This window comes from Acanthochromis polyacanthus, chromosome 21 (genome assembly GCF_021347895.1).
Source record: "Acanthochromis polyacanthus isolate Apoly-LR-REF ecotype Palm Island chromosome 21, KAUST_Apoly_ChrSc, whole genome shotgun sequence".
Classification (NCBI taxonomy): domain Eukaryota; kingdom Metazoa; phylum Chordata; class Actinopteri; family Pomacentridae; genus Acanthochromis; species Acanthochromis polyacanthus.
In genome coordinates, this window is record NC_067133.1 from 15,371,882 (window position 1) to 15,383,792 (window position 11,911).

The 11,911-nt window shown below is 38.0% G+C and overlaps 2 protein-coding genes across 2 annotated transcripts in view; both read right to left on the reverse strand.

The window, feature by feature from the left end:
* The window catches only part of tmem104 (transmembrane protein 104), a 72,077-nt gene extending 70,496 nt beyond the window's left edge, over nucleotides 1-1,581 (reverse strand). Inside the window, exon 1 of the mRNA XM_022209277.2 lies at nucleotides 1,291-1,581. The gene's annotated coding sequence lies outside the window, so the exon portion shown is untranslated. The remainder of the gene's footprint in view (nucleotides 1-1,290) is intronic.
* A 1,334-nt stretch (nucleotides 1,582-2,915) lies between these two features.
* Nucleotides 2,916-11,477, reverse strand: LOC110961588 (5-hydroxytryptamine receptor 3A-like). Its single transcript, XM_051941473.1, has 8 exons — nucleotides 11,403-11,477; nucleotides 7,621-7,665; nucleotides 7,404-7,513; nucleotides 5,738-5,910; nucleotides 5,481-5,641; nucleotides 5,185-5,395; nucleotides 4,949-5,107; nucleotides 2,916-3,543 (listed from the first exon to the last, which is right to left on the reverse strand). The coding sequence occupies exons 1-8, from the start codon at nucleotides 11,475-11,477 to the stop codon at nucleotides 3,275-3,277; spliced, it is 1,203 nt and encodes a 400-aa protein (XP_051797433.1). The 3' UTR covers nucleotides 2,916-3,274.
* Nucleotides 11,478-11,911: the final 434 nt, after the last annotated feature.

Below are 11,911 nucleotides of genomic sequence, written 5' to 3' on the forward strand. Positions count from 1 at the left end.
TATCTTCTTCAAACTCAAATTTGCTTTAACAGCATGATCACAATTTATGTGTTCCCAAAGAGAGTGTAAATAATATAAGAATAATGAATCAACACACTTGCTCGGTTCTTTCTTAAGTTGAGAACGCTGATCTCATATTATGCAATTTAATATTTATTTCAACACAGTAAAAAACAAAAGACCCACAGGCTAAAAACTGAAGAACAATTTTTTGATTTGGCATGAATATGGTGTACATATTTCCAGTTGTGGAATGTACCTCAAGTACTCTACCCAAGTACAATTTTAAAGTACTTGCACTTTACTTAGGAATTTCCATTTTATTATATGTTACACATCCAGTCCACTACATTTCAGAGAGAAAGTTTGTACTTTTTACTCCACTACATTTATAGGACAGCTTCATCAAAATTAAGTTTAACACAGAGGATTACCCTTAAAATATACAGTACCTTGTTAAAGATACAAACAGTGGTTTCCAACCCTTTTGTTGTCTTAGGAACAGCAATGCATGGTCAAACATTTCAGATGTCTATGTGCTGTTAACAGCTCCATTCAATAGTGAATTTTCCCTCTAAATGTCTTACATGGTTTACTTTCAACATATGTTCCAAAGATACAATATCTCACCAAAAAAACGAAAGAAAACAAATGAGTGTCGTCTTCTTATAATTTTTCATATAAAATAGCTAATAAATTAATGTAAAGTAGCTTCACCTGCTGCAAGTATAACATGCTGCTGTCACATTAATACTTCACTATTCATAACCTAATAAAGTCATATAAAATTATATCAGCCAGCAATTTACTATAATGCTTTAACTACATTTTGTTTCTATGTACTTGTTCTTGAGTAGGATTTTTCTTGCAGGACTTTCACTTGTAATGGCGTATTTTAACACTCCTCTATTGGTACTTGTAGTTTAGTAAAGCATCTTACCCATTCCACTACTTATTTTTATAAAAATGCGGTCTTTGTTGAACGTCTTCCAGTAACTACTGTATATTCCAATGCCAGAGACCGTATTTAACAACAGTCTTGGCTTTGAGTCCTAGCAGAGTTTGAAACTGTATCTCTGCTCGCTATTCTGGTAGTCATTGATCTCAATTAGCTGAAATTCCCATGCTGGCAACGCCGCTGGGAGTGGACCGTCTGATTGTCACAGCTATTACAAATGGATAAAGTTTAGTTTATATTAAATAGTAATAAAATGTTAACTTTGTCAGGATTTCGTGCTACCGACAGTGGTGTCATTACTGGAGACGAAAGTAAACACCACTCTCACCTACCTTCTTTCGTCCAGGCTCTGCTGCTAACTTAGCTGCTAGGCTAGCAGGATGCTCCAAGCTGGGTCCAGTCCTCACTAGCTAGCTGAATAAATGCTCCCCGCTGACAGCTAGCCAACATGGGCCGTGCTGCTGCTAGATAGCTGGAAGGACGTCGGAGGAAATAGAAAGCCTTAAACACATCCCCACGGGTTAGCAAGACACAAACACTCAGCTACCTTCAGCAGTAAATTCAGCCCAACCGCTGACCTGCTTCCACATTGAACAACCCATGGTAAGCTACCTGCAACATGAACCCTCACTACCGGTGTTCCCTTTCAAAATAAAATCTGTCCTATATTTGTTCACACAATAAAGCTTTTATTATGAAGAGCACAACGATTGTATTCATTATTATTATATTATACTTGACAACGCAGGTAGTTGGGTTGTTCGGTCGGTTGTTTGTGCAGGTTTAAATCATGAGGTTCAATCACATCGTATGTTTTGGGCATCACAGTTATTCCAACACTTCAGACACCATGCTTAGTAATAATTCTGATAGTCTAACCTACATTTTACGACTACAAGGTGGTTAAATTAGCCAGTATTTACTTCCAGATTCGTTTCCACCCGCCCTTCCGTGCTGTCAGGATTATTAAAAATGAGCGTCTGTGTAGAAAGTCATATGACACGTGCGCATGTCATATGACAGACATACCTGTTAGGGTCAGCAATAAAGACTCTCTCACAGAGGAAGACGCTGTAAGTTAGGGGAAATGTTGCCTATTAAACACATTATTTACTGCAGTAGCACAAGGGGGAAAAAAACTAGGGAGTAAGGGGAGGATTAAGAGTCTGTAAAGATGAAAAACTGATGACAGTCCCACTTATTACTGGAAGTCCTGGGTCCAAAAAGTATCTGATTTTCAATACAAGCATTTTTTTTTACACTAAAATCAATCTCTAAAATCAAATTTATATTAATCTGAATATAGTGAAGAATTTGATTTTGCCAGTTGTGCACAAAACAAAGTGCACAACTGGCTAAAACAAACAAACCAAAACTAACCGGAGCCCTTCAGGAAGTGTGTTTGTGGAGGACAATGGAAATACGCATTGTATTCCAAACCCTGATCAAAAGTATCAGTACTGAGGATTTTATTTATAATTTGTGGGACCCCCATCATGTTTCTTATCTTCATTTCATTTTCTGCATCCTGTCGAATTTTTGGCAACAATTTGTACCTTTTCTGCATCCACCCATGGTGGAAACGTTTCCATTTATGTAAAGAAAAACAGAAAATTCAGGCCCCCGGTGACAAAATATATTTCAGTATCATGCATTAAATCTCTCAGACATTCAGTGCAGCTTTCAAACGTTTCCTCTCCTGCAGATCTGGACATAAGTTGTTGTGTAAGTGCAGTCGAAAACTTGTGTTCCTCAATAAAAGGTGCAGAGCCACAACATTTGAATAAAACACTTGCCGAGTGGTAAATGATGTGTCATGATTAACAAAAGAAATATGATCTAAATTTGACAAATTAATTTAATTATTCACAAATTAGTGGGATATCAAACCAATATTTTTCCTCCCTATATGTAGTATGATCTCTCCTTTTTGTCATTATATAACTTCCATTTAGATAAAGTATATGACATGTTTAAAACACAATCAAATATTCTTGTTTCCAAACTTAATTTTTAACCAGAAAATTTCCCCATTCATTTCCACGTCAGACTCAGCATTTAAACCTGTTTATTATTCTCATGCAATAAAGTGTAAGGAGATTATTAGTTTACGTCTGCAGATATGAGTAAGATCTGTTCTATACTGAATAAAGGGCAGAAATGTCGATGAGCTAATTAATATGAGGTTAAAAAAAGCAGTGTGGTCGTTCCTTCACTGCCCAGGTGATAATTTATTATCAAAAGTTTATCACATTCAAATCTAAGAGCATGCACTCGTTGATTAAGCACACAGCATCTGATCACATCCGTCACATTTTATGGTCCTACAATCCAGCTGACATAAACAGTCATCAGAAAGAAGACCACAGTGATAAAATATAGGATAAAGAACACATAGTCGACGGTCAGAGCCAGACTTTTGCAGCATCCTCGCTCTGTCTTTTCTTTGTCCTTATTTCCAGCTTGTAATCGAGCTGCCTTCACTTCAACCAGGATTCCTTTCAGCAGGTCACGGGCAACTGGCCAATTCAAAGGCAAGTAGGTGTTCTCTGGTGTCATCTGGCCTCTTTCATCTCCAGAAGGCTCTGAATGGGAAACAGGGAAGATCGCTTTTACAGCAGAGGCTGCTTTCAGAGAATCCCCCTGTGCACTACCTGATCAGCACCAAACAGACAGAGTTAGTTAGTGGAAAATTTAGCAGCTAGAAAGACAGATACAGTCAGAATACTGGGCTGTCTTCTGACCCTTAGTGCCTTCAACTTACTAACAGAGTAATGTAAATGCACTCCACTACAAGTGAATGTTCTGCATAAAAAATCCTGTTTAAGTACAAAGCAACAAAATACAGAATTTAAGTCAAAGTATTGGTTTGGGCCCTCTGACTGTTACACTATTAGATGATTAATTCTGAAGCATCAGTGTGTCAGCAGCATGTTACTGTTGCTGCTGCTCCAGGTGGAACTACTTTAACTACTTTATATCTAGTTTTTTATACAGGAAGTAAATCTGACTGCTCCCCACATGAATAATAGGAGAAGAAAAAGGAGAAAAAGCAAAGTTCTGACACAAAAATCTGTTTTCAGTTTTAGGATTTTTCTTAAATGTTTGCTTGTTGGCGAGCTATTGAATCATTAGAACATTTACTGAAATGAAACCATATGAGAAGCCCAGTGAAAAAAAAACTGCTTTTTGGAAGACGCCCTTCTCCAAAACATCTTCTGTTTAATCTTTAACTCAATGTTGTATTGAAAAAAGTAGTTACATTATTCATCCCCTCATCCCAAAATCCCTCATAAAAACTCACCTCTTCCTGATCGCTTTCAATGTTTAACTGTTTTATGCTTTTGTACTTGCTCTTTATTTGTTTTTATTATTTCCCTTTTACCTGCAAGAGGTCTTTGAGTGCCCAGAAAATAAAAGGTATCTAGACAAATAAAATGTATTATTATTATTATTGCATTATTGAATGTATTTAGTTACTTTCCAGCACTGCTCTCTTCACTCTTCTTAAGCTTGTTTCTGCTCAGCATGAAACATCATCACATGTATGTTAAATTCTGAAAAGGGTGAATAAGGTTGTTCAATGTACAAAAAAATCACATTGTGTTGGTATTATCATCAAAAACTTGGATATATTATTGCAAATTGTATCCAAAATTGTTAATCATGCCCATACAGAAGGAAAAATTGATAGGAATCAACTGTGGATGTGATTGATGCTTTCAAGATTATTACTGGTCTGCTTTTGCATGTTGCTTCCTACGCTGATGCACTTCGCTTTAGGGGCCATTTTTAAAATCAAAAAGGTCTGAGTTTCTTTTAAAGATGTAAATCAAACATTTCCAGCATCCAAAAACCTGCATCATTAGATAGATGTAGCTGTTTACTTCCACTGTGGTCTTACTTGTGTCGAACAAATAATGTGCATCTTTTGCTTTTCATCTGTTTCCGACAACAAATTTATGAAAAATAAACGGGTCAAAATCGCACCTTTGTGAAAGTCTTCCTTCAGCTGAACATCTTCTCTGGCATTTTCAGATCCTTCAGCCTCTTTACCACAGTGATGACCGAGCTCAGTTAAGAAGCTCACCAGCATGGCCTCCAGGACGCTGATCCCCACCAGGGCGAAGATTGCAACACAGTAGATAGCTGGAATAAAGACATTAAAGGTGATATTGCAGAAGCTGCTCAACTGTCCGATGCGCGAGGCCTGTGTGGCTGCTCACCAATCCACGGCAGGGAATCTTCAGTGGAGGGCAGCATGTCCTGAAGAATCAGCAGTAGGACGGAGATGGAGAGGAGGATCGTCACTTTGAAGCTCAGCTTTTCACCGCTGGACTGACTGATGAAGAAGGAAGCCAGGTCCAGCACCAGCAAATAGGACAGGGGGATGATAAAGTTGACTACATAAAGCAGTGGTTTCCTCTCCAGTGTGATCTGTGAAAAGACTCTGATTAATTAAAGATGGGCAGAGCTGGAGATCAAAGAAAGAACTGTTGTTGGAATACAAATATGTTCTAACCGTGTATATGAGGTAGCTTTTGGTTCCATTCATGGCGTCGGTCATGTCCCGGATGACTTCCATGTTTTGGAGTGACCACTCTCCCTTTGTGATCATGACCATCTCAGAGAGTGCAGTGAGGGCCGTGTCATTCTTTAATGTTCCTAGCTTCATAGTATGTACTATGCAGAAAATAAAATAGTGTTAAAGATCAGTTGTTCTGAAACAATTCAGACCATAAAAAGACGTCAAGCTGCAGTTGTTCTGATGCAATTTACCGTCCGAGTTCATGGGTGTGAATGTGATGTTACAACTTTGGGTATCAAAAGGGAACTTTACGAGATTGAGTTGGCAAGTGTAAGTAAGCCGCTGCTGGACCTTTGAAAACACCCAACCGCTGGAATTCAGGGTGAGAAGTGGACCTTTAATAACAGTCCCAGTGTCAGAAGCACTGAGGAGACAAAAGACGACACGATTATTTTTCTGTGAAGGGATCGTCCTCACCAAAAAAACAGTCATAGAGATATAAACATTTTATCAATAACTAATAAGCATTACCTGCCTGGCAATGTTCATTTTTGGGCTGATATTTTATTTGATACCCTTTGTCCATACTAATTGCAACAACCTTATATATTTAGCAATGAAATGTGTGTAAAGAAAAATAAATATAATAACAATAATAATAATAATAATAATAATACAAACTGAAAGAAAAATACCAGAGGAGCGAAAGTGGACAAATAGAGTTAAACATGATCATATATTTGCAAACGAAATGCAATAGCACCTAGTAAAATAACAAATAGCACCAAAAATGAACAAGTGAAATCAAAGAAAATAGAGGTTGAAGCCATAAAAACAAGGGTGAAATAATTTTTAATAAAAACAATAACAGTACACCTTCTCATTTACTGGTTTTTCTTTATTTTCATAACTATCTACATTGTAGATTGTCACTGAAGGCAACAAAACTATGAATGAACACATATGGAATTAGGTAATAAATAAAAAAGTGCGATTTGAGAGGCTGGTGACTCAGACGAACTTATCCTCAGCAGCAGAGGTGACTCTTGACTTCCTTTCCAGGTACGGTCCTCATGTGAGCCAGTCGAATGGTTTTTGTGACCGCACTTGGGGATGCATTCAAAGTTTTTGTAATTTTCCAGACTGACTGACCTTCAGTTCTTAAAGTAATGATGGAGTGTCGTTTCTCTTTACTTAGCTGATTGGTTCTTGCCATAATATGGATTCTAACAGTTGTCCATTAGGGCTGACAACTGTGGACCAACTTGACTTCAGCACAATACAAATGATAGTCCTGACCCTATTAAGAAGGCAAGAAATCCCTCAAATGAACCTTGAAAAGGCAAACCTGTGAAGTGAAAACCATTTCAGGTGACGACCTCATGAAGCCCACTGAGAGAAGGGTTTGCAAAGCTGTCATCAAATCAAAGGATGGCTGCTTTGAAGAATCTAAAATATAAAACATGTTTGGTTTTTTTTCACATTTTTCTGTTTACTACATAAGTCCATGTGTTCATTCATAGTTTGGATGCCTCCAAAGAGAATCTACAGAGTAAAGAGTTTAAAAAAAATAAAGAAAAAACATTAAATGAGAAGGTGTGTCCAAACCTTTGACTGGTAGTGTATGTTGCATATAAAATATTCAGTTGCATGATGCAGGTTTAAAGAAGTTTACATGAGCCAGTCTGGTCTTGGTTAAGTTATCTGTCAGGCTTTTAGCTTCACTGCCAGCTTGAGGAGGTTTTTAATCCACAGACCAGATTAAAACAAAGTGAATAAAAAAACTGTTGCCAAAACATCTGCAAAGTTTTTTTTTGGATACTGACCCGTTTTTAACGTATGTGCAATCGAATGTAACCTTTCTGTACATCTTGTGCATCATTTCATAGTTACACTTGTCTCATGAATGGTACATACTCCTCTCGGATGATTACATCTGGAATCCAAATCAGCGATCTTGGAATGGTCAGCTGGTTTATCCCACAAAAGTCTGAAGGATTCCAAGTTAGGAATTCATTTGTCCAATACTGGGAAAAGGAAAAGAAAAAAAGTTATGATCCTGGTTGGTGAATGTTCATGTTATTCATGGAGCATGAATAAGATAAGAATTCTGGTTTTAATGGGCCAGTCTTACCATGCTAACCCAGAGGTGATTTGTGACAGTTTGAGACTTCTCATCCTGCAGAGAAGCACCAGCAGCGTGGTAAGTATTCAGCCAAATTACAAAAAAGACATGTTTCCTCACTTATACCTAAAGATCAATGCAGATACATTTGAGTTTATTTTACCAGAGTTTGAGATACCTGCCTCCATAATGCCCCATTACAATAGTAGTGAATATATTTTAATTTGTGGTGGTAACTGTTGAGGAAAATTCAGAAAAACAATTAAAGGAAATAAATACATCCTTAAGACTCGGAATCTTTAGTTCAATACACTGTAAGTATCAATAGTTTAGTTTATTCTTTCACTGTTAAACTATTGAGCTCCAAAGGTCCCAAAAGAATATATTTTTATTTTATATATATTTAGATTTAAATGCGTTTTGAAGGAGGTCCATATCAAATACATGAGATAACACTTTAAGTTACACTCCGCAACATGAAACAGTGAAATTACTCTGGGAAGGTCAGAAATGACACAAAGACCAACTGATTAGATTCTGGCAGAGATGAGGCTTATAGTCTGGATCCACGGATTTGTTAAAGATTTCTGTATCATTGCGAGATAGCAGCACAGCATCACTGTAACTATGACAAGGGAACACTACGCCAGCTGCCTGCTGACGATCACATGATTGATCCTACTACAAATCCACCACTGAGGACTTATCCGTCGAAAATGATACAAGGAACAACTGATTAAATTGTGGGGGAGCTTAATTAAAGAGCTGATATCTGGTCATTTCCCATGGTTTTCTTGATAATGACTAAAATCATTTCAGTTCTTACATCAATAGCTATGGCATTGTACTGCCAAAAACAGTGCTTTTAGGCATTCCATGTTTTCTATCTGTTTTAGTCACATGATACACACAGGAGTTAGTACTTGACTGCATAACTATTATTTCTGATGACTGCAGCCATGCGTCTTGGCATGCTCTCCACCAGCTTCTGACATTGTTCTGCTGTCACAGTAGCCCATTCCTGTTGCACAAATTCAAACTAATTGGCTTTATTTTTGGGCTTGTGGTTCTCCATTTTGTGATTGACGAGTTTACACAGGTTTTCAATTGGATTTATATCTGGTGATTGAGCAGGCCAAGGCATGGTTCCAATGTTCTGGTTCTCCATCCAGGCTTTAACTGACCTTGCCGTGTGGTAAGGGGCATTGTCTTGTTGGAAAATCCGGTCACTGGAGGCAGGAAAGAGTTTTCCAGCTGATGGAAGAAGACTTTTTTCAAGAGTAGCCCTGTACATGACCTGGTTCATTCGCCCTTCACATAATCGCATTTGCCCTGTTCCATCCATACTGAAACAACCCCAGATCATCACTGATCCACCTCCATGTTTTACTGTAGGGGCAAGACGGTCTGGTTTGTAGCTTCTCCAGGCTTCCTCCTAACCAGTAAGTTGGCTGGAGTGGGCATCAACTGAAAACTGGATTCATCACTGAAGAGAATCTAATCATCAACACTCTAATCCTTGTGATCTCCAGCAAAGAGTAGCCAGGCTTTCCTCTGCCTTTCGTTGATGAAGGGCTTCGTCCGTACCCTGTGTGACTTCAGACCAGCTTCAAGAAGTCGTTTTCCAACTGTCCTTGCCAAACAAGTCATATTTCTCCACAGTTTCCACTCATTTTTAAGCTCCTTGGAGGTCCCTGACGATGATTTCTGACACAGGAACAGATGAGTGCACGGTCATCCCGTGGAGTAGAAGGACGTTTCTTGCTGCAACCAGCTAGCAGTTTGGTGGTACCATGTTCGTCTTGTTCTTTCTTGGTGCAATGAATGGCTGTCTTGGAGATCTTCAGTTTTTTTTGCTACCTGCCTCTCACTCATGCCAATTTCCAGCAGTGCCAAGATGGCTGCCTTTGTGACTTCACATAATTCTTTTGTTTTAGACATTATGTGAGAGCTGATAAGTTCCTAGTCACGCTTCAATATAAGCAGGAAACCACTCTAGACCTTTGCATGTGCAGTGCTGCTTATGGCATAAAATGGCCTCTTATGTACCCTGGGAATACAATTAAGTTTAAGCATGTCAAGTAGGACCTAAAGTCTTATGGAATCAGCTGCATTTTTGTTGTGTTCATTGTATTCTTCAGGTAACATACCTTTAGTGGTACCAGCCAATAAAATGAACAAGAAATAGAAGAAAACAAGGGTGGTCTAATCATTTTTTCCATGTCTTTATATTAAATGGCCACATTCTACAATGCTGGTGGAGTACTGCACTCTCCGATTGCTTTTCTTGTTATTAAATTCACTTGTTGTATTGACATTGGATTTGCAGAATGAGAGTATGTACTAATGAATATAAACTATGAAGTTAATGGAACAATTGCTACTTCTTTAACCAGGATGCACTCATAAAAATGTGGGAGCATATTTTATGTGTTTTCTGACCCGATTATGAGGAAGAGCAAAACTTTAAGATTCTCAGACAGGCGTATAAGTGTTATTTATGGACTAACCCAGTTTTGCAGGTTAAAATTTTACAGATTACAGTGAGAGTCACACGAGCGAGACATGAACATCCACCAGAGTTTACTGGTAAAGTAAATAGCAGTCCTTCAAAGCCTTTTCCAAGTGCCAAAATAAAAGCAGTTTTAATTCAATAAGTACCCTAAGCCTGTAAATGGAACTACATGTATTTTGCTAATCTTTTTTGTTTTAGTGACAAATGTAGCTTTCTATTACTGGTAAGTAGATTATGTTCATTTTTGAACAAAATCACAGTAAGTGTCTAAACTGCTGCAGGCTTCATTTTCCAATCGTTTACAAACTTCCTACGGTAATTGTCATTTTATACCCTGGAAAAACGGAACAGCTCAGGAGTTTCCCATTTTGGTGTTGTTCCCTTGTACTGACAATGTGTGTATTGGTATGTATTGTTCAAGCGTACCATGAATGCACAAATTTACACTCCAACTGTGGGCCAATTACAGGTTGTAATCCAAAGCATCACTATAAATTTCTTTTATTGTTTTTGACTACTTCTCTTGTGTTTAATCGTAAACAGTATTCTAGTGGTAGCTGGCTTAAGAGGAAGTGATCTGAGCTGCTGTTACAGTCTATGCCCGCAGGTATCTTAACATAGTTTGACTTTATTGCTCCTTTAACTCGGTAGTGACCTCATATAAACCCTAGAAATGGTTTGCACAGCGTCAAACAGCACAGGTCTAATCAGCCATAACACCTGAAATTACTTGTGTGGGTCTGCAGGACCTTGTAGCTAATAAACATCAGATTTTATTGGTGGCTGATACACTCATTTAGCACTTTATACGGTGCACCTGGCTAACGCTATTGCAGCCTAATGCAACAGTCCAGCGATAAATCTTTAATTCATGAAGGTTATAATGTTTAGTTGTTGTTGAAACTGTCGATTCTGCTGGACAGTTTGGTTGACGGATGTAGTTTGTGGTGCCACTGAAATGTAGTCTATTACACAGAGAGGCATTTGTGCAACTTATCCTCCCCTCACTGAAATAAATAGACTACACAAACTAATAGAAATGACTGTCTATACAAGTACAGTTTATTGCAGGAGTGCAGTATTAGTTTGAACTGGTAATAAACAGCCAACTGCAGGTGTGAGTTTTGTATTTAAATCAAAGCAACTATTGACCAGCTGTCAGATAAATTTAAACTTGTAATTTCAATTGTATTAAATTACCCAAATGAATGTGGTCAACAAAAATGTGCAAAAATACTTCAGATTCATTCACAAAAGAAAAAGAAAAGACACTTACCACGTCCAAAATACCAAACAAAATGATGTCCAGTTGAACAAAGGTGCAAGTGGTCCAGTTTTTTACAGGTCGCATAATACTTTGGACATTACTTGATCCAGTTAGGTTTAAGTGACGGAGTAGACTATGATATGAGCAGTCTGTATTCCCACTGCTGGAAACACCTGCTGGGAAGGAGAAAGCATCTTTATAGACAGAATTATCAGCAGAAATATCATCAGAAACCTCAGAAGCAGACCCAACACTAGCTTTGAAATATTTCTAAAGCAAATTATATGTCATAACTTACTGAGTAAAGTGAGAAAAATTAGGGCCGTTAGAGGTGCCATCACTGTTTGCCTTCAGCTCAATGTGAGAAAACTCTTTTAAACCGTAAAGCTGCTTATATAAACAGAACAAAACAAAAGTACGGATGAGGCATCACAGGATGAATTTGTTGAACTGTCAAAGTATTCTTCTTCTGTTTGTTCCTGTGTATCCAGGGTCAGTCATAGGACAAAGTCAGGCCT

Coding starts and splice junctions, on each gene's coding strand:
- LOC110961588 (XM_051941473.1), bottom strand. CDS start 11,477: ATGCGACCTGTAAAAAACTGGACCACTTGCACCTTTGTTCAACTGGAC. Junction 7,514..7,620: donor ATCACCTCTGGGTTAGCATG/GTAAGACTGGCC, acceptor TCCTTTTCCCAG/TATTGGACAAATGAATTCCT. Junction 5,108..5,184: donor AGATTCCCTGCCGTGGATTG/GTGAGCAGCCAC, acceptor TCTTTATTCCAG/CTATCTACTGTGTTGCAATC.